Consider the following 22,403-nt stretch of genomic DNA (forward strand, 5'->3'; position numbering starts at 1 on the left):
AACCACTATTGCCCCGATGATGGTTGTCTAAGTGTGATATGAACCACTATTGCCCCAGTGATGGTTGTCTAAGTGTGATATGAACCACTATTGCCCCAGTGATGGTTGTCTAAGTGTGATATGAACCACTATTGCCCCAGTGATGGTTGTCTAAGTGTGATATGAACCACTATTGCCCCGATGATGGTTGTCTAAGTGTGATATGAACCACTATTGCCCCAGTGATGGTTGTCTAAGTGTGATGTGAACCACTATTTTCCCAGTGATGGTTGTCTAAGTGTGATGTGAACCACTATTGCCCCAGTGATGGTGGTCTAAGTGTGATATGAACCACTATTGCCCCAGTGATGGTTGTCTAAGTGTGATATGAACCACTATTGCCCCGATGATGGTGGTCTAAGTGTGATATGAACCACTATTTTCCCAGTGATGGTTGTCTAAGTGTGATATGAACCACTATTTTCCCAGTGATGGTTGTCTAAGTGTGATATGAACCACTATTGCCCCAGTGATGGTTGTCTAAGTGTGATATGAACCACTATTTTCCCAGTGATGGTTGTCTAAGTGTGATGTGAACCACTATTGCCCCAGTGATGGTTGTCTAAGTGTGATATGAACCACTATTTTCCTTGTGCTGGTTGTCTAGGTGTGATATGAACCACTATTTTCCTTGTGCTGGTTGTCTAGGTGTGATATGAACCACAATTGTCTCAGTATTGGTAGTCTAGATGTGGTATTAGGTATAGGTCCATCACAAGGGAATTAGACAAGGTGTTGGTCCATCACAAGGTGTTAGACAAGGTGTTGTTCCATCAGAAGGTACAGGTCCAGCAGGAGGTGTCGATGGTGGATAAGAGGTGGTTTATGACACTATCTGGATAGAGCAAAATACATCAGGATGGGCTGTACAGTGAATTTGAATGCTATAGTGTATGGAAGCTGAGATCCGCCCGGGAGTGTCCCGCCCACAGCAGGGTTCACACTCAGCAGGTGGGAAACAAATCTATTTTCATCATATATTGTCAGATCAGAGATATGTATCCTTCTTCATGTTTTAGGATGAGTGTTGTGTTATGCCTTCATGTAGGTGTGATACGAGATGTTAACACATACTCTGGTGTTAGATCTCGTCCTTTTGCAACAGACAAGGGCCATGCACTCTGGCCATGTGATATGAGGTGTATATCACAGACAGCTGGGAGGGGATGCTGCTGGCACAGTAGAGATGATGAATGTTTCACACTTGGATGCACTGTTTGAATACGTGGATTATTGCAGCCTCCTTGCTGTGCCATGTGCTGTTATACTGCTTTATGGAGAACAACATCAGATTGAATATTTGCACAATAAACTCTGCATAAATATCGTAGTTTATGAATTTGGCTGGCTTAATTTTCCATTTGAGATGATTTTTGAAATGATTCCAATAAAAGTTAAGTACTTGCTGTGAAATCAAGACAATTCTGTATCACAAAATCTCTATGTTTAAATATATTTATGGTTGCTGATATGTCTGTTGAATTATTTATTTGTTCAATATTTTACAAAGGATAAAGTACTGAACAGACTGTATGCAGTAGATACATTTAATGTAGAAATATATCACTCTGTGTTCAAATGTTTTGTAAACCTGTTGTAATTACAGAGTTAATTTTCTTAAGGGCACCTGACATTTAAGGCTTCTCCTAACCCAGCTATTTGGCACTTACTTGGAAACTTTGGTGGTTCAAAGACTGCCTTAAACTGGTGGTATTTTGGTTGCTATGGAAACCTGTTTGTTTAGTTGGCGACATCCCATGAAAGAGAGGAGAGTTGATGGGATCTGTGTGAAGTCAGCATCAGATGTGTGATGGCTTTCTAATTTCTTTGAACATTTTACGCATATGTTAATTATTCTGACAAACAGTTTCATGACCTGCTAAGTTGGATCTAGGAGTTAGATGCTGTGTTGTATCCTTAGTATTGATCAGTGGACTCCAGTACTGCATTACTGGTCCTGTGTATTCATCAGGTATAGTACTTGAGAAAGGCAGACTTAATTTTCTAAGTAGAGGCTACTTCAACTCAGTAGGTTATGATGGTAATTCTTTGGTAATTCATATCAATGTTATTGACATTTTAGTACAGATATGAACACTGTCTGTAAGCAAGTGATGCAAAGAGTTGAAACAAGGAGAATATATACATCGCTGCATAGGGATCTTTCCATGCTGCTCAGTCCTTTAAGTATTCTGTGTCAAAGGGTTCCCACAGTCGTCTTGTTGTTGTCAGTGTAGATTATGCTGAGGATTAGGTCCAGCAGATACCCTCCGTGTGAGACTCCAGTCAGCAGGTACTCTGCATATGAAGCTCAGGTCCATCAGCTGCTCTACATATGAGACCCAAGTCCAACAGGTGCCTCGCATCTGAGACCCTCTTCTAGCAGGTACCCTGCACATGAGACCCAGGTCCAGCGAGTACCTGTATCACAGTTACACACCTGGTTTATCACCACCATGCCTGTGTCACTTGTATCACACCTGGCCTGTTAGCACCATGCCTGTCAAGACCATGCCTGTGTCACCAGTGTCAAACCTGGTCTGTCATGACCATGTCTGTGTCGCCTGTACCACACCTAGTCTGTCATGACCATGCCTGTGTCGCCTGTGCCACACCTAGTCTGTCAAGACCATGCCTGTGTCACCAATGTCAAACCTAGTCTGTCATGACCATGCCTGTGTCGCCTGTGCCACACCTAGTCTGTCATGACCATGCCTGTGTTGCCTGTATCACACCTGGTCTGTCAGCACCATGCCTGTGTCACCTGTATCTCACCTGGTCTATCAGGACCATGCCTGTGTCACCAGTGTCAAACCTGGTCTGTCAGGACCATGCCTGTGTCACCTGTATCACACCTAGTCTGTCATGACCATGCCTGTGTTGCCTGTATCACACCTGGTCTGTCAGCACCATGCCTGTGTCACCTGTATCACAATAGTTATTAATGTATCTTCATCATGCTGAAGAGCCACTGGTTCCATTCCCCACATAGGAACAGTGTTTGAAAACCATTTCTGGTGTCCCTCAATATGACATTACTTAATGCAGCATAAAACTAAGCTCACGCTCTATTAGTGTGTGTTGATTACATTTTCATGTCAGAATTGGAAATTTTGTATCATGTCTGTGTCACCTGTATCACACCTGGTCTATCAGCAAACACACTTTTGACGCTAGTATCATACCTGGAAATTGAATGCTATGCTTATGTTCAGGAACATGATAGATGGTTCACTAACAGAATAGGTATTTCATTTGCTGCATAGACGGTTTGTTCACAGGTTAGGTGTCTCACTAAAAGAATATATGGTTTACTATTAGGATAGATGGTTTACTATTAGGGTAGATGGTTCATTAACAGGCTAGATGGTTCTTTAGCGGTTTAGGTTCACTAATATGCTAGGTTCACTTGATGGATAGATATATATATATATATGAACCGGAGCTCCAACTACGCTCATAGATGCCCTTCAATTGCTGAGTATGTCAGACTGTGACTTGGCTGTACATGGCCGTTCACCTGTTGTACAGGATCTGCCTGTTCAGTATCTTCATTTGATAAATCATTTGGATCCTGATATCAAGTTGATCTTCAAGTTAATTGTTTGCTTGCTTGCTTGTTTGTTTGTTTGTTTGTTTGTTCCTTCCTTCCTTCCTTCCTTCCTCCCTCCCTCCGCCAGTCAATCATTTATTTATTTATTTATTTATTTATTTATTTATTTATTTATTTATTTATTTATTTATTTAGAGGCTTTCAATTAGAACAGATGATGACCAAAATAAGAAAAATACATTCTGATGTTTATTTGTATTCATCTTATATGAACCTGTTATACTATGTACCTGTTAGTCACTAACTGCAATTCTTTTCTTGCACATGGTAGTAGGTGTTCAGATATTGAAAAAAACTGAAAAACAGAGTTCCAAAAACATTTCCCTGTTGTATGATGTCGGAGTGAAGGAACATGCTGGCTTCATTCTTGAAGACAACTGGGATCAAAGGCAGGTTAAAGTGAAGATAATTCACAGATGCTGGTGAAGGAGATGAAGGAGCAAGTCAGCATCAGGCTGCTGTGTGATTGTTCCTCATATTGTACGTCAGAACATATGGTCAACAGCAAGCTTATGGTGATCACCATGGCGAAGGGAGGTAACTCTGGCCAGTTAATCCCTGTGAGATAGTACTCGAAATTGTCCATGGCTCTTGTTATTGGCTGAGACAGTGCATCTCCTGAGACTGGGTGATATATGCACCATGATGATTGTTTGTGTCAGCTCAGCCAATCATGCGGTGCCACCTCATGAGTCTTAACCGTATAACATGTGTTTAATGATGATTGAATCTGTTGAGAATTACAAGGTGTAGCCAATAGCTGAATACCGGCTTCTCTGACCTTTCTTGGACTCGAAGGGATATCTTTACAACATTAACTGTCAGAAACTTGGTGTCTTTTACATCAATGTAGAGCATTCTTTATCAGTAACAAAGGATTCTCTTGCATCAAGACAAGTCTCATAGTCTGGACCTTCTTTTCACTGTTTTATCAGAGCCACAATATTGGGGAACACATTAGTTTGTAGAAGAATGTTTTATCAAAATAGAGATTGGTTATTTTTGTGGAAGGAATAATTATTTCAGATCATTTCTAATGTTGGAACAAAACAGATTAACATGTGGATGGATTGGAGGTGAGAAAATTGATGAGAAAATGTCTTCATTTACCCAGTTCATTAATAGTTATTAATGTATCTTCATCATGCTGAAGAGCCACTGGTTCCATTCCCCACATTGGAACAGTGTTTGAAGACCATTTCTGGTGTCCCTCAATATGACATTACTTAATGCAGCATAAAACTAAGCTCACGCTCTATTAGTGTGTGTTGATTACATTTTCATGTCAGAATTGGAAATTTTGTATCATTTGGAAGAGTTCAACCAGTGTACAACCTTTGCTATTATTATGATCTTTAATATGAACACGATCTTGGAGGGAATGGTTGTAACTTTTTCCCCTGAATATTTTTGAAGGTATATGTATTCATGAAATCAGTGTAAAAATTTCCCTCTTAAGTAACAGGCACACTGCAACAAATTTCTCCAGAGATTTCTGTGTTGCATCTTGTACCAGGTGTTGGGCACGACTTTGGAGGCATGCTGTCACAATCAGAAGTAGTTTTCCACCATCTGCTGCTTATGTAGGGCTCATAGACGCCTGACGTGACGCTATTTATCATGTCTGTCAGTTGTGGAATATAATTTGTCCACCTCACATGCTCACATTATTGGGCCTTCATGCACGTTTGTAGGAGTCAGTTCACATTTATCATTTGTAGGAGTGAGTTCATATTTATTGTTTGTAGGAGTCAGTTCACGTTTATCGTTTGTAGGAGTCAGTTCACATTTATCGTCACATCAGTGTTATTTCAGGCATATAGGGTTTAGGCATGAGAAAGTCCCCAGGAGTATGTCATGGATGTGTGTGATATATGTGTTATATGATACGTGTGACATGCTTGTATAGCCTGTGTGTGCTGGATATGACTGTTGTCTGGACAGTCAAATATGGGTCTTGGATATGCTAGTCAGATTTGATAGGTGTTGACTGTGAGGGGAGTTGGGAATAACAGACGGATTTGGTTGATGATATATGACTGATATGTCTTATGTGGGGTACCAAACATGACAAGTGACAGTAATACTTGTCAAGGGGTTGGATATGATAGTTGCGTTTGGCAAGGGTTAGGACAGACAGATGTGACAAGGAGTTGGTTATGACCATCAGTTATCCAAAGGGACTGGATAAGAAAGACAGATGTGACAAGGAGTTGGATATGACAGTCAGATGTGACAAGGTGTTGAATATGACTGTCAGATATTTTAGGTGTTGGATAAGAATGAGACAAAACAGCGCCTTGGTGTCAGTGTGATAAGAAACTTGTTGCTTAGGGCAGTACCACACAGGGGAGAATTTATGGACTAGGAGGGGAAATATTAGTGTTGAAACAGGAAACCAGTTCTTTGTTTGTGTTACTTTTGAAAGGAAATATCATGCGAACAGTTCCTAATATGAAATAAATTGTGGCATGTGGGAGAGTTTATGGATGTGCCATTGTGTAATCTGCGGCAGTAATGATATTCCACGCCATGCAGCATCAGGAGCCATATGTTGAGTATCAATACTGCATGCTGTGGCCCGGCAGGGAATCTGGTGCATGGTTACTGCTCATGTAACGTATAATCAAGGTATCGTGACTTACACATGAACATGCTCGCTCAGGGTCTAAATAGGTCGATCTGTTCATATAGAGGTGCTAATGTAGGTAACTGTTCATAACCAACATCCAACAACCCGCAAACATCCAACAACCCACAAACCTCCGACAACCCACAAACGTCCAACAACCCACAAAAATAAAACAACCCACAAACATCCATCACCACAAAAATATCCAACAACCCACAAACGTCAAACAACCCACAAACATCCAGCAAATGTGCAAGAAACTGCTTAACGTCCAACTAACATCAAACAATGACCCACATATCTCCAACAAACATCCAACAACCCACAGACTTCCAACAAGCATCCAACAACCCACAAACCTCCGACAACCCACAAACGTCAAACAACACACAAACATCTAACAACACACAAACATCCATCACCCCAAAAACATCCAACAACCCACAAACGTCAAACAACCCACAAACATCCAACAAATGTGCAAGCAACTGTTTAACGTCCAACTAACATCAAACAATGACCCACAGACTTCCAACAAGCATCCAACAACCCACAGATTTCCAACAAACATCTAAAAACCCACAGACTTTCAACAACCTACAGACTTCTAGCAAACCTCCAACATCCAGCACCAGACAAATGCCCAATGTCCTACATACATCCATCCCGCACATTTTGAAATGTTGTACCAGTCCTCATGTTGTAGCCATATAAACAAATGTTGAATGAACATTCAAAAGGAAAATGGCAACATCTGGGTCAGTGGAACATTTTTACATATTGATATTGACTTCAGTCATTATTTGATGATGTTCAGCTTGAGTGGTTTTGGGAACTGGTATCATATAGTCACAGTATGGTGTATGTCAAGGTGTAATATCTCATTCACATTGTTTGTTTCATTGTGACACAGAATGTATTGATTACATCTCCAACACCTTGTACAATATGTCCTGAGCACATTATATATAGCATCTTGACCATTTTGTTTGTAACATCTTGACAACAATGTGTATACCATCTTGACCACTTTGTATCTATCATCTTGACCACTTTATATGTAGCAACTGACAACATTGTGAAAAACATTTTGAATACATTGTGTATATCATCTTGACAACAATTTGTATAACATTTTGACTACATGGTATGTAACATCTTGACCACTTTGTATATAACACTGACAACATTGTGCATAACATCTTGTCAACATCATGTATAACATCTTGACAACATTCCGCATAACATCTTGACCACTTTTGATCACCATCTAACTCAGTACATGACACTACAATGGCCAGATCCCTAGGCTGACGGTAATATTTTGCATTGACATGAATTTGTTCAGTTTATAATATATCAAACAGGATAAAGAAGGGCTTGTTTTCAGAGTAAACCTGCATTGGGGAATGAGAAATATTGTGACAGGTGATATTCTGCACTGTAGGAGACTTTATTTCTACCCTTCCATTGAAACAGCTTCAGCCAGAACAAATTTGTTAAATTGATCTCCCTATGCTGCGTCTGCGGCCCTAGTCCTCCGATGTGCATGTATGTATAAACGCTGCTGCCTCCGCAACTCTGTCAGTGCATGCTGGGAACACTAACATCCTTCAGAGGCGAAAGCTGCTTAGCGTCCTGCAGTCACAACTGCCATTGCAGTCACAGTCGAGTTGGCTGTTTTATATCAGAACGTGTATCGTTTCACACAATTACAGCCTCATCCAGCAATATTCAGTAGTGTTTGGGGATTTGTCACATGTATATTACCCCAGCTTGTCTTAATGTGGCTGTGTTTGTGAGAGGAGATGAGAGATACTTCCCAGTTTAATCGTCTCTTTGTGAAGCTGTTATCTCGTCTTCATGGTATTTTCGCCCTCAAGGAACACGGCCTGTTCCATTATGATGGATGAAATTCCAATACCCAAATATATATATCAAGGTTGTTTCACAAGAGATGTCCGAAATATCAACCAAATGAGATATGAAGTCAAATACGATAGAATTACTGTACTGTGAACTATTTACAATGGGGACACTCCTACCAATGGAAGAACCTTGAAACCCAATTATCAGTGTGTGGGGTGCATGTCGGTGCTTCATATTGCAACTGAAACAGTTTCACTGGAAACCTCTGTATAGCTTCCATCTTGAAGATTACTTAAGTATCTTGTAAAAACAAAAAATGTTCTCGTAAGATGAGATATTTCTGTGGTAAACACAAAAGAACAATTTTGCAGCTTACACTATAAGAAATGACTGGGGAATAGGAACATGAAAGTTGTTTTTTGTGCGTTTGTTGTGCATCCTGTGAGGTTACTCATGTTTTCTAGAGTTGTCTGATAGCACCCCCTTTCCCAGCAACAAGCTGATAAAGTGCTGGACGTTGATGGAGCTCCCAGCTATCTTTCATCATGCTGTTATGGGGTGGCCCAGCAGATACAATGTCCTGCTAACTTGAGTAAACAGATTTGATGCCACAAATGATAAATTTTATATTTTGTGAAAAATATTCTGTTTAATGTGATGTGTGACAGGAGATGCTTAAAATGAAAAATTCAATTTATTGTATACATGATTTGTATATACCTTCCATTCCAAGCTTTGCATGTTATTGGTTAAATGTGTCTGCGTGTTTGATCTGGTTTAATGTGTTTGTGTGTTTGATCTGGTTTAATGTGTCAGTGTTTTACTTGGTTTAGTGTGTCTGTGTTTGACTTGGTCAGTGTGTCTGTTTGATTTGGTTTAGTGTGTTTGATTTGGTTAAGTGTGTCTGTGTATGACTTGGCTGCATGGTGTGCAGACTGTGTAAACAACTTGGATCTGGTTTGAAGAACTACCAGAAACTCACATATTCAGGCCGATGCAAAATTAGTCCATGGGTTAAAATATGAAATTTCTTAATTCTTGGTTGTTCTTCTTGAAGTTTAGACTTTGACGCACTAAATACTCTCTGTAGAGACTAGTCACTGTCTTAGATGTCAGTCAGTCCTTTCAGAAGAATTTGTGTTTTGCATTAATTAGACTGTCAACTTATCATTCATTCATGTTCATATCTACTCACTTGAGTAAACATTTTCATAATTTTCAATTTTGAATAAATAGACCTGATTAAAGAGTTTTCCAAAAACATTTCCATTTTATCAAAATAATGTGCATTTTCAAAGTTTAGCCCAGGGCTTAAATATGGTTAAAATATTTCATCACTAGAACAGTGATTTTCAGTATTTAAGCCTAGGGCTTTAATACAGGATTTCCTGGTAGGTTTAGTGTGGGTTTGACGTGTGTTAGTGTTTTGTGTTTAACTGGGTTTAGTGTGTCGGCATGACTTATGTCAAGCAGTTATCTGTGTAAAATCTTCATCAATTAGAATCTCGTGTTGCCTCAGAGACGAACTTGTAGATAAGCCCATGTAGATGTGTTTTCATCAGTCGAATATGCTCTTTCAACTTGAAGGATTTCATGATTAATAGTGGAATGTAATATGCACCTATTCTGTGTATAAATTTCGCTTCAAAGTAGCTGTGATGACAGGTCACATGACAAACATGCTTTGATGTATGAGATGAGCATAACATCTGTAGTACGCCTAGATTACTCATTAGATAACACAGGTATGCAAACCTCAGGTTGTAATGGTAAGATCAAAGATATACCAGCGCAGGCATGGAGCGATGACACCCTTGATTGTCTCCCCTTGTACATCGAGGTGACGGAGCCTCGGTTCTGTCAACTTAACCAGATACTTTTCCAACATGACACAGAACCAGGGGACATTTGAAACCTGATAATTATGTTGTGTGAAGCCTCTTCAGTGTTTGTGTGTTGTGGTAGAGGTGTATTGGCCTGATCTGTAGGTGGACTCAGATATAACTAGCAGAAAGCAGATGAAGAAAGGAGGAGGTTCTGCTCAGGAGAGATGTGAACAGATGACAACTGATGTATCAGTTTGGAGATCTGATAAGTGTATGGATACTTCGAAAATGTATCATGAACCAACACGTACCACAAACACAAAATACATAAATATGTATCATTAATACATGTTAGATGTTCATTTTGAACAGGTACACTAGGACAAGTTTCATAATGGAAAGGGTTGGGGTAGGTAGCCCAGTGATTAAAGCATTTGCTCATCACACTAGACTTGGGTTTGATTCCCCACATGGGTACAATGAGTGAAGTCCCTTTCTGGTGTCCCCTGTCATATTACTGGAATGCTGCTAAATGCGGCGTTAGACCGTACTCACTCACTTAATTCATAAAAGAAAGCAGAGATCTGTGTTGGACTGATTATTCACCTATGCTTAGACTTACTTATCCATTGAGATGGTTCATGACATACTCGTTATAGTGGCTCTGTTTACCGATGTTCTGTTTACAGACATTCTGTTTACTTATGTTCTGCTTACTGATCTGTTTACTTACCAGTTTACTGATTCTCTGTTTACTGATATTCTCTTACTTACATTCTGTTTACTGATGTTTACTGACATTCTGTTTTTATGACGCCCACTGTTTTTATGACGTTTACTAATATTCTGTATTGCTTCCAGGCCGACTTGGTGGAATATTACTACTTCTGGAAGAAAACTCCATCTGCAGCTTCAAACCGACCTCATCGGCGACATCGGCGCTCCGGACTGAAGCGCCAGACCACTAGGTCCACAAGCCAGCCCAGCGGCGACTACTGTAAGTTGCTTTATCCATGCTTTCTAAAATTCTTTCGACACAAAATGATTCAGGCTAGAATTCATCTTCAGCAACTCATGCTTGTGAAAGGTGACTAACAGGATCGGTCAGGCTTCCTGACTTGTTTGAGACACGTCATTGTATCCCATTTGCATATATGGATGCTCATACTATTGATTACTGGATTGTGTGGTCCAGACTCGATTTTTGCAGATGCCACCGTTTAACAGGAATTTTTTCTGATTTTGGCGTTGAACTAAAACAAATAGAAGAACTCTGATTTTTGACCAGCATCTTCTCTGAACTGGTGCAAGGATACCCCAGTTGCCTCAGACACCACAATTTGCTGTGCAGAGTTGTGTCCCTTGGTTTGTTTGAATCCTGTTTCTTGTTGATGTCAGCACTTTATCTGTGGGTTCATCACTGAGATAAACTTTTGACACTTGTCTCACATACGGTTTACCTCACACCTCACACCTCACACCTCACACCTACATGTGATGATATCACCGGAATATTGGTCTGTCCATCTCACTGTAAACAGGAGGTCTCTTGTTTGAATCCAGCTTTTCAGCTCACATGATTCTCTATTGCAGGTGCAAATATTTGTATGCTGTGTAGACAGGGACAGATATTTGTATGCTAGAAAAACAGACAGAAATATTTGTATGTTCTATAAACAGAAGTGTTTGTATGCTAACAAGACAGATAGAAATGTTTGTATAATGAAATGACATTTCTATGCTGAAAAGGCAGAAATGTTTGTATGCTGAAAAGGCAGAAATGTTTGTATGCTGAAAAGGCAGAAATATTTGTATGATAAAATGACAGATAGAAATATTTGTATGATAAAATGACAGAAATATTTGTATGATAAAATGACAGATAGAAATATTTGTATGATAAAATGACAGATATGTCATATAGACTGGGCAAATATTTAATATTTTTTTGTAAAACAAACATGTTGGTATGCTACTTAAACAGGTACAGGCATTTTTTGGAATTTGTCAAGGAGTAATTGATAAAAAAATATATTAAACTCTGCAGTGCTATAGATAACCTTGAGCTTTAGTAGATCTGAATTTGGTCATTGAATTCCTCACCTTCTCTTGCAGTTCCCTTAATGGCAAGCTTACATACTTGCCTACAGAGTATTCTTGGTGTTCAGTAACTATTTGCTTAATTTCAAACACTTCACGACAAAACAGATGATAATGATATAGTGTTGGTCGCCATTCAGATTCAAGTTGACATTCCTATAAATCAAAACAATGATATAAACTATTGCCAAAGAGATGATATCAACATACATTGTGTCTTTAAACATTGATGTTACGATTATCTCAATCCATGAATATGAAATACCCAATAATTAATGAGAATGTGTCTGATTATTGTAAGATGAAAATGGATCATCCGGGTTGGAATATGATTTTGTTTCTCGTATCATTGTTAATTATTGTTTCATTGAGTTCATGAATAATAAGGTTGGCCAATATTACACTTTATCTCCCTCACTGGGTACTGGAACAGCATGGACATGTCAAGGTCAAGATCATCAAGGGGAGGGGTCATGTAGTGAACCTGTCTGGCCAACAGTGGTGTAATCTTTCCAACTACCAGCAGCTGTAGTCCACCTCAGGTTTGCCTGATATCTGATACCATTGATTAGTTGGGAGGGAAATAGTGTGTAGCTTCACAGCCTTTCATGTGTGGACAGGAGAAGTGATTGACAGCCTGTTTCGTTCAGGTCAGGTCAGGGGCTGGAGGTCATGGTTCACTGGGTCACATCCCAGAAGTGGTAATGATATGTCAGGCCTGAATCATCATTAAGCAGGTAACTATGGCAACCACTTACTTCAAGAACAATCTCATTTTGAAAGGGAGATCTGTTTCTTTGGCAAGTAAGACTAGTGGCGTCTAGTATGGCTCTCGGATTCTCCTGTGTGAGTGGAGTGTTTATGAATAACCCCCAACGCATGTTTTCCACCACCTCTGCTCTCAGCATCATCGATCAATCATCCATACGCTTCACTCGAGTCACAACCCTGCCACTGAAGTCGGCTTTGTCTTGCCAGGCTTAATAGCGAACACAATCACTATACCAGCCTCCCATTTGCTGCTTTGTTTGATTTGACACGCTGCATCAGCTTGCAAGGAGTCTTGTGATTGGTTGATTGTTCCGGTTGTGAGAAAGACAAGTTACCAGAGAGTGACACAGCAAGTAAACATTCCCATCTGGTTGTGCAGTGCTAGGCCCAGCGGCTTGTTTAGATTCATTTGGCTGGGGCGACATCCCGAACCCATGTGTTTGATGGGCTGCTCCAGGTAAACACAGGCAGTTTACCCACAATGCGCAGGATCCCTGTACTAATGTCCTAGAGAAACAAGACTTGACAAGACAAGCAACTCAATCCATGTTACCTTGTTACAATGAATACCTTCTTGTGAATACGGTGTCTCTTGTCAACAGGCCTCTGTCACATACGGTACTCTCCTTGCCTCCAGACTCTCCCTGCTGTAATACCTGCTTGTTGGACGAGTTAGACACTGCCTGATCTTGCTGGACAGGCTAAACACTGCTTGCTCTTCTTGGATGAGTTATACACTGCCTGCTCTTTTTGAACAAGCTAAACACTGCCTGCTTTTGTTGGACAGGCTAAACACTGCCTGCTCTTGTTGGACAAGCTGATCACTGCTTGCTCTTGTTGGACGGGCTAAACACTGCCTGCTCTTGCTGGACAGGCTAAACACTGCTTGCTCTTCTTGGATAAGTTATACACTGCCTGCTCTTGTTGGACGGGCTAAACACTGCCTGCTCTTGTTGGACAGGCTGAACACTGATTGCTCTTCTTGGATGAGTTATACACTGCCTGCTCTTTTTGAACAAGCTAAACACTGCCTGCTCTTGTTGGACGGGCTAAACACTGCCTGCTCTTGTTGGACAGGCTGAACACTGCTTGCTCTTCTTGGATGAGTTAAACACAGCCTGCTCTTTTTGGACAAGCTAAACACTGCCTGCTCTTGTTGAACAGGCTAAACACTGCCTGCACTTGTTGGACGAGCTGAACACGGCTTGCTCTTGTTGGACAGGCTGAACAGTGCTTGCTCTTGTTGGATGGGCTAAACACTGTCTGCTTTTGTTGGATGAGCTGAACACTGCCTGCTTTTGTTGGATGGACCAAACACGGCTTGCTCTTGCTGGAGAGGCTAAACACTGCCTGTTTTCGTAGGAGAGGCTTAACACTGCCTGATCCTGTCACTAGACTCCAGCAAGAGGTATAACACCTGGTCATGAGTGATGTAAACACAGACTTAATCCTGTCATCTGACCATGTGCAGTTTATGCCTGGTTGTGAGAAGAACAAAACAGGCTTGTAACTATTGCTGAAGTGAGCACCTTGCTGTGAGTTGAACTAAGCATGGTAGTCTCTCTCAGCGTCTGTGAACCACATTATTTCCCCTACTGCCAAGTCCCCAATGCAATGTAGTCTGTCCCACAGTCCCAGAACCACATTATTTCCCCTACTGCCTAGACCTCCCTGCAATGTAGTCTGTCCCACAGTCCCAGAACCACATTATTTCCCCTACTGCCAAGTCCCCCCTGCAATGTAGTCTGTCCCACAGTCCCTGAACCACATTATTTCCCCTACTACCTCGACCTCCCTGCAATGCTGAAGCCCTAAATGAAGCTAGTCTAGATTTACCCAGGTCTGAATCCCCATGTTACTGAGGCTCTTTTTCAATGTGGATGAGTTACTATCAAAATCATATATATTCATAAACTAAGAGTTAGTCTATAAACAAGGCTCATTCTCCCACTGATCATTGTGCATCGTTCTGATGCCCTCAACCTTGTGGGTCATATGTGCCGATCCCCAGTATGTTGTCTCAGCAAGCAACACAGACAGTTGTCATGGAGACAGCACAACGTAAACACAAATAATTCTCAATCAAACTCATATTTACATTTGAAATCAATTTCAGAAAAGTAAAATGATGCAAATAGTCTCAGGTCCTTGTTGTCTGATCGAAGCAGTTGTCTGTCCCAGCTCTGTGCAACAAACACTCTATATTGTGGATACTTAGAGTGATCACTGAGCTATGACCTAAACAAACCTTCAATGTTATGGAGACTTTGCTCAGTGATCAGGGAGTTATCACCAGAAACAGTGTGGACCCTTATAGTAAGTGTTCAGGGACCAGTGGAACAAATGCTAGGTGCGACTCCGTCAACATCGAGAATCGGGAACCTAGACGACTGAGGTACAACCTAGAAGAGATTCACCTATATGAGTGTAAAATTATCAATTTAATTTTAATAGTGATAACTTCATCAGAATTTACACAAACATAGTCTAAAGAGGTTAGATTACGGTCCCCAGATAGATGGTGGAATTTGATGAGATTGTTGATGGTGTGTCATTGACCTCAAAGCATGGGTTGTTGCTCATAGTATCAACCACCAGTTGTCAGGTGCAGACTGGACTGTTAACATGCCATGTAGGTGAATATTGCTGAACATTATTTTATATTTTATGGTAAGGAGGACACAGGGTAGTAGTTTTCTTGTAAGTCCCTAGGGAGGTTACACCTCAGAAAATGCAACAGCCAATCAACATCTAGGGATAAGGGAATTCCTCGCGTCATGGGTGTCTTTATAGAGAATGCAATTTTATTTTTAGCATTTTTAGGTCCAAAACTGATAGGGTTAACAATTACAATAATCAACTTTTGATGGGAATGACAGATTAGTTATTGCCTAAGTATTCTGCAGTTAGTGTATGTTTGGTTGTAATGTTGCTTTGCATTTTCAGTGGACCAAAGCTCAGCCAGTGAGGTGTCTGAGGATTCGGACGACAGCGATGGAGGACGGGACTTGACCACGTACGCCTGCAGGAAATGTTTCACAACAAGTGAGTCAAACTCTTTCTTTGTGCGAGAATGAGCGAGTATGGTTTTTATGCTGCTTTTAGCAGTATTCCAACAATATCAAGATGGGGGCACCAGAAATTCTTTTTCACATGTTGTACCCAAGTGGGGAATTAAACCTGGATCTGCTGCTAGATGAGTGCATTTGTTAACCACTAGGCTATGCCACTAACGGCAGTCTGAATGGATTTCGGAACTGATTACATATACAAAGCCCTTCAACAATCCAGGCAATTTGTGATGTGTTCAAATGTATCAAAAATCTTCAAAAGTTTCGTATGTTTTGCTGGATAGGTTAGTAGGTTAGTGGTATGAATGTAATTAAGTTCGATGTGTACAATTTCAGGTAATAAATAAGTAAGTACCTCCCGTTTTCAACTGTGAAAAGCTATGTCTTCATACTTGCATCAGCATTGTTATCACAAAAGCAAGGGAAAAATCTATATGTTTGAGTGTTTCATCATGTCATAGGAGAATTTTGAATGCAAGGCCAGGTTTGAAGCAGCTGTTGTCGTTTCTTTTTTGGGATTGACTAATATTCATTGACCTTGTGAAGTGACCAGCCATCTGGTCTGGTTGAGAGTGAATTATTTACAGACCTTCTTGATATAGTGGAATTTTACAGACAGCAAACAATATTCACTTACTTTCACCTAAAAGAAATGTCTCTTACGTCATAACGACAGTCAACGTGGTCAGACAGTGTTTTTGCTTTCTGTCCAAACTAGAGCAAGTATATTTTTCAAAGGGAGACAATGTTTTCGTCATTCAAGTAATGGATTGCTGAAAAACTGCTGTTTACTGTGTAGGGGTAATAAATAAACATGTTGACTGAATGTGCTGAAAACTAAACAAATGTACAACTGAATGCAAGGGTTGGAGGCATCTCAAATGCATTACTGGTCGAATCCACAGCAAATGCTTCATGATCTGAGGCTGCATTATTTTGTGGAAGACAAATTAAAATTGAAAATTCAGATATTGTAGATCTTATGTACGCTGTTCCTCAAGACAGAATGCTCACAGACAAGATATGAGTCATTTCTCAAGGAGAAACTGAATTTGTGAAAAAAGGGTTAATCCGTTAACAAAAGCACATAAAGAGGGGAAATATTGGATTGGGAAATGTCTTAAAGTTTCTCTGTGTCTAAATACCTCTTCTGGCGTTGAGCTGTAATGGGACATTTCCTCTGCGTAGCTTTGTTCCATATTAACAACACTTGACGTAGCTAATTGTGGCATAAGCTGGACCAGCTATTGATCACAAAGTGAAAGTACGCGGTTATCACAATTGATTTAGTTGGACGAAGGTCCTGAGCTTTATGCAGAGTTTATGTACGGGAAGATTTAGAGATGGGCCGCCAATAGCAATGTGGGAGCTTCTCGGCAGCAGGTTATTGTGGGTGCGAGGGGATGGGCTTTGTGAAGATTAAACACTCAGTTAGTGATGTCGCTGTCAAGTCATGAGCTGGCTGTAATAATGCCAGTATTAGCCCGCCAGATTACACAAGGAAGATGGCCGCCATGGCCGTCCGGGTCGCGCTTCCTCATTACGGAGACATGTTCTGTGTCCTCACCGCTTTTATCACTGCCGTGTTTGAAGAGAACGCATTGATTTTTCACATGAGCCAAGTGTCTGTGTTCATTATGAGCAAGTTGCCTCACACAGGAAGACATCAATACAAGCAGTCACTTGGTGGTAGACCACTGCTGGTCCAGCTGGGGCAGGGTGGATGGGGGACAGTGAGTGTTGGGTGGATAGCTAGTACAGGGTGGATAGGGGACATTGAGTATAGGGTGGATGGCCAGTGCAGGGTGGATGGGGGGACAGTGAGTGTTGGGTGGATAGCTAGTGCATGGTGGATAAGGGACATTGAGTATAGGGTGGATGGCTAGTGCAGGGTGGATGGGGGGCAATGAGTGTTGGGTGGACAGCTAGTGCAGGGTGGATGGGGAGACAGTGAGTGTAGGGTGGACAGCTAGTGCAGGGTGGATGGGGGACAGTGAGTGCAGGGTGGACAGGGGACCAAAGAGAGCATGGTGGGCGGGTGACAGTGAGTGAAGGGTGGATGGAGGACAGTGAATGCAGGGTGGATAGCTAGTGCATCATGAATGGGGAACAGTGAGTGTAGGGTAGATAGCTAGTGCAGGATGGATGGCGAATAGTGCAGAGTGGACATGAAACAGTGAGTGCAGGGTGGACATGAAACAGTGAATGTTGGGTGGACAGGGGAGAGCGAGTGCAGGGGGACAGGATAATGAGTGCAGGTTGGACAGGGAATAGTGAGAGCAAGGTGGACGGGGGATCATGAGTTCAGGGTAGAGAGTAGGGTGGATTGTATGAGGTAAGAGGAGGTGGACAGTGTGGTGTGGATTGAGAGATGATAGAACAGGATAAATGAGTTAAGTGGGTACCAGGGGGGTAGTACAGGATGGAGAAAATATTGCCACTACAAGATGGTTGATGGGTGGACATCACAGGTGGAAGGACAGTTGTCAGAAGAATATGGATGGATGTTGATCAGCACAAATTTGGATGCAGGGCTGTCAGTATAGGATAAATATAGTGTTTGAGTACGAACAGGTCAGCATAGGGTGGTTGATGGCTGGAAAGATCAGTGCAAGGTTGGTAGAGGTCTGGAGAGATCATGACGGGGTGGATAGAGGGCTGGAAAGATCAGTGTAGGGTTGGTGGAGGGCAGACAGTATCAAGACTCATAGAGGGTTGGCGTGGCTGGTGCAGGAATGGTCTGGTCAGTGTTCAGAGATTACTCAGTTACTGCTTTCTGTCTGATACATGTGTTGAACAGAGAACAAGCAGGGATTTACAAAGGTTTGGAACATGTATGTGAGAGATAGGACTGAAATGGAGATACCCCACTGCTAAGAAGATATTGGAACAAGAACAGGAAGAGGAACAATGATGCTGTTGTCTGAACAGCAGCACATCTGCAGAGGAGGCAATAGACTCTCAGCACACTGACCACTAGGAATCTATGACAGTGAACTGTGTGTGCATTAGAACATGCTGTAGTTGTTCCCAGAGAATGGATGGACTTCACTGACCCTAAACCTTTTAAAGAGGGCTTTCTACCCAAGGGAATCCCAAGGGTTATGGCTAACTTCAGGGGCTGAGAGACCGGATAGCATTGCCTGCCGCTTGTGACAGCGTGAAGGAGGATCTGCTCTCTCAGTCGGCAGTAACAGCCTCTCTGCGTGCTCTCTCACTGCAGCACTACGGCTGCATGTGGCTTTGAGACTGGCTGACTTACCCAGATAACCAATAACTAGCGAAAGAAAACATCATAAACTTTACCGCGGATGAGTAGCAATGTCTTGCTCTGTTAGCTGCCTGGTAGTATCACTGCTTTATAACCCATCCCCTTTTTACATTGGCGTTGCCAGGTTCAGGAGCTGTGAATATTGACTTGCTGCTGACGACCCTAATTTGATTATTTCAGCAAGATGCTTACGCTAGAGGCAGCTGATTGTACAGGGCCATGCCTTGATGGGCTTGTTTCTGAACATGAAAGCAGGACGCAGATTTCTTTTTAAAGACGCAGGAAAGTTGTGGGAGACATTAAGTAATGGCAGGCCTCAGTTGGGCTGTGTCAGAGTTGGCCGTCTGATACAGCTGTCGTTACTGGAGGTTGTGGAGGCAAGGTTGCTGATGGTCGTTTTGGCGTCAAGCATTCTGTGTGCATATGCCTCCAATATTCACCCCATCTTGACTTCTCCCCTCAACTGGACTCTCATTAACCAGTCAGCTTCTTATGTTGGTTGCCATAGTGACAGGTTTGTCTCAAGTTGGCTTGGTGTCAGTGCAGTATGTTGTTTAAGGAGATCAGTAAACTACAGATGACTGTCTAATTAGACAGATGAACTAGACAGATGTATTCCTAGAATGCAAACAGTTTGACAGTTCTGGTAAAATAGATGCTAGTTGACAGATCAGAGAAAGATGTTAGCTAACAGATGAGGGAGAAAACGAATGTTTGGCGGAAGGTTTTTAGTCAAGGATCTATTGTCTGTTGAGATAAATATGATGAAGCTGTGAAACATGTTTTCCTGCATGTATGATTCAGTTTACAAATGATGACAGTGACAGTGAATAAATAGACATAGGAGTCTGTTGTCATTCAAATGGGTCAATAAAGAAATTAATTTGTAAATAAAACATTTACACAAACACGTTTTCCTGAAGGCTAATTCCATGTTCTGGTTACCAACACCATCTCATATGACAGGCATCAGCCTTGGTGTTGCCAGAGGTTGGATTTATCACTCATTAATATTAAACATTAACGAGTCGGTAGTTGTACCTTAAATAGTTAATATCCTGACATGCTATGGAGGTGGAGCGTGCAATCAGGTAGTTCCCTGCAGACAGTGAGTGGGAGTGTCTCCATCTGCAGCCATCACCACGTGGGATGATTAATACATTGTCACATTCTCATATCTGCGGTATTAATGACTCCATTCATTGTTTCCATCCTTCAGTGAACTACTCTGGAAGGTCTGGGTTAGAATATTGATCTTCAGTAGCCCATACTTGTCCTAAAAAGCAACTAGTGTGATCAGGTGGTCAGGTTTGCTCGCTAGGTTGATGCATTGACCCTCATTTGTGCAAATTGATGCTCATGGTGTTGATCACTGGATTGTCTGATCCAGACTCAATTATTTACAGACAACTGCCATACAGCTGGAATATTGATGAGTGTGGCGTAGAACTAAACTCCCTCACTCATTCAGTGAACTCATCCTGCATGTTCAATATTTCACCAGGAGTCAATACTACTTTATTAGACACACTACATTCCACAGACACTTGGTGCAAGATAAAGGTCAAATAGTTTTGTTTTCGTTCATCGGAGTGCTATTTTGACTGATTTGATTAATAAACCAGTATAGCTACAAAATCTTAAATAATTAGTGAACCAACTTCTCAGACTTAGACTAAAAATTTTATTTCAATCAGCACATGCTAATAGTTCAGCAACATATCTGTGTGTCGTGAAAAAACAGCATACTGATATGGAGACAAAGCTCCTGAACCAATACTGCTGAAAGGTTGAAAGACAGCAATAACATTGGGTCATTTTGCTTTTCCTGTCCCTTGACACAGGTCAACCATGGGTCTGAGGGGCATGTTAGTAGCCTAGTGGTTAAAGTGTTCTCTCGTCATGTCGTTGTCCAGGTTTCAATTCCAGACAAGGGTGTAATGTTTGAAACACATTTCTGGTGTTCCTGCTGTGATATTGCTGGAATGTTGCTATAAGTGGTGTAAAATGAAATGCACTCAGTGAGTGTAGGGTAGATAGCTAGTGCAGGTGGATGGCAAGTAGTAGGGCCAGGGTAGATGCTGGACTGTGGACAGGGAACAGAGAGTGCAGGGTGGATGGGGACAGTAAGTGTAGGATGAATGGCGGACACTGAGTGTAGGGTGGATGTCTTATAGTAGGGCCAGGGTGGATGGTGGACAGGGGGCAGTGAGTGCAGGTTGGACAGGGAACATCCACAATGTATTCAGGATATATGTGTATGTGCAGTGCTTGGCAAAACATGCAACTTGAGACTAAGACTTGTGATTGTCTGGTGGTCCAGAGTCACCTATTTACACGCAGCTGCCATGTAGCGGAAATATTGCTGAATGCATTGCTAAGCAAACAGTCCAGCCCAGTCAACTACAATATGCAACTAGGCTCTGAAAAAAAAAAGACACTTATATTTGTTGGTTCCTTATAAGCATGTTTGTTATTAACATAGTCTAAAGTTTATCAGGTGTTTGATGTTAGTTTTAGCATATAACAGCTATTTGATATAGACAGACAAACCTTCTGGATGGACTATTTGGTGTGTATGAATCCCCTTGGTGTATATCAAGAATTAGGTTTATGTATATATTTGATATAGACAAACAAGCCTTCTTGGTAGACTATTTGGTGTATATTAACCCCCTTGGTGTATATTTAGTGTATATCAATCCCCTTGGTGTACATCAACAATTTGATATGCATCCACTTTTGTGGTGTATCAACTGTTAGGGGTACGTGAAGTATGTGGTATATATAAAGTATTGGTGAGTATAGTGTTGGATATGGAAGGTCTGTCAGTGAGTGAATGATCGGTTTGGTCTGCTTCAGCCTCCAAGGACTGGCACCATGCCGGTAAAGACAAGGCCCTCCTGTGCACGCAGTGCCGGCTCTTCTTTAAGAAATATGGGGAAGAGCGGCCCATAGACCAGCCCCGTGAACCCCCGGCATTCCTGTTTAAACCTGTACAGGAAGACGCCAACTGCGACAACATTAACGGCAAACACAACATGAGAACAAGGAGAAGCAACAACGCAGTGAGTGGAAGAGCATTTTCATTAAGGACATTCATCTGCAAGACATTCACTGAAGATATTATGTTCTAAATGGTGTAATGTGACTTCACAAAGTTTTTTAGTTTAAGAATCTACACTGTGTAGTGGTCTGCAGTTATCTTTTG

The 22,403-nt window shown here is 41.4% G+C and overlaps 1 protein-coding gene across 12 annotated transcripts in view; it reads left to right on the forward strand.

The window, feature by feature from the left end:
* LOC137268678 (arginine-glutamic acid dipeptide repeats protein-like) overlaps positions 1 to 22,403 on the forward strand; it is a 137,234-nt gene that overhangs the window by 101,521 nt on the left and 13,310 nt on the right. For all 12 annotated transcript variants that reach the window (XM_067803269.1, XM_067803272.1, XM_067803271.1 and 9 more), the window contains 3 exons: positions 10,841 to 10,976; positions 15,797 to 15,895; positions 22,055 to 22,260. In XM_067803269.1, the coding sequence (XP_067659370.1) occupies positions 10,841 to 10,976; positions 15,797 to 15,895; positions 22,055 to 22,260 (441 nt within the window). The remainder of the gene's footprint in view (positions 1 to 10,840; positions 10,977 to 15,796; positions 15,896 to 22,054; positions 22,261 to 22,403) is intronic.

The sequence above is a fragment of the Haliotis asinina genome, chromosome 16 (genome assembly GCF_037392515.1).
Source record: "Haliotis asinina isolate JCU_RB_2024 chromosome 16, JCU_Hal_asi_v2, whole genome shotgun sequence".
In the NCBI taxonomy this organism is placed as follows: Eukaryota; Metazoa; Mollusca; class Gastropoda; order Lepetellida; family Haliotidae; genus Haliotis; species Haliotis asinina.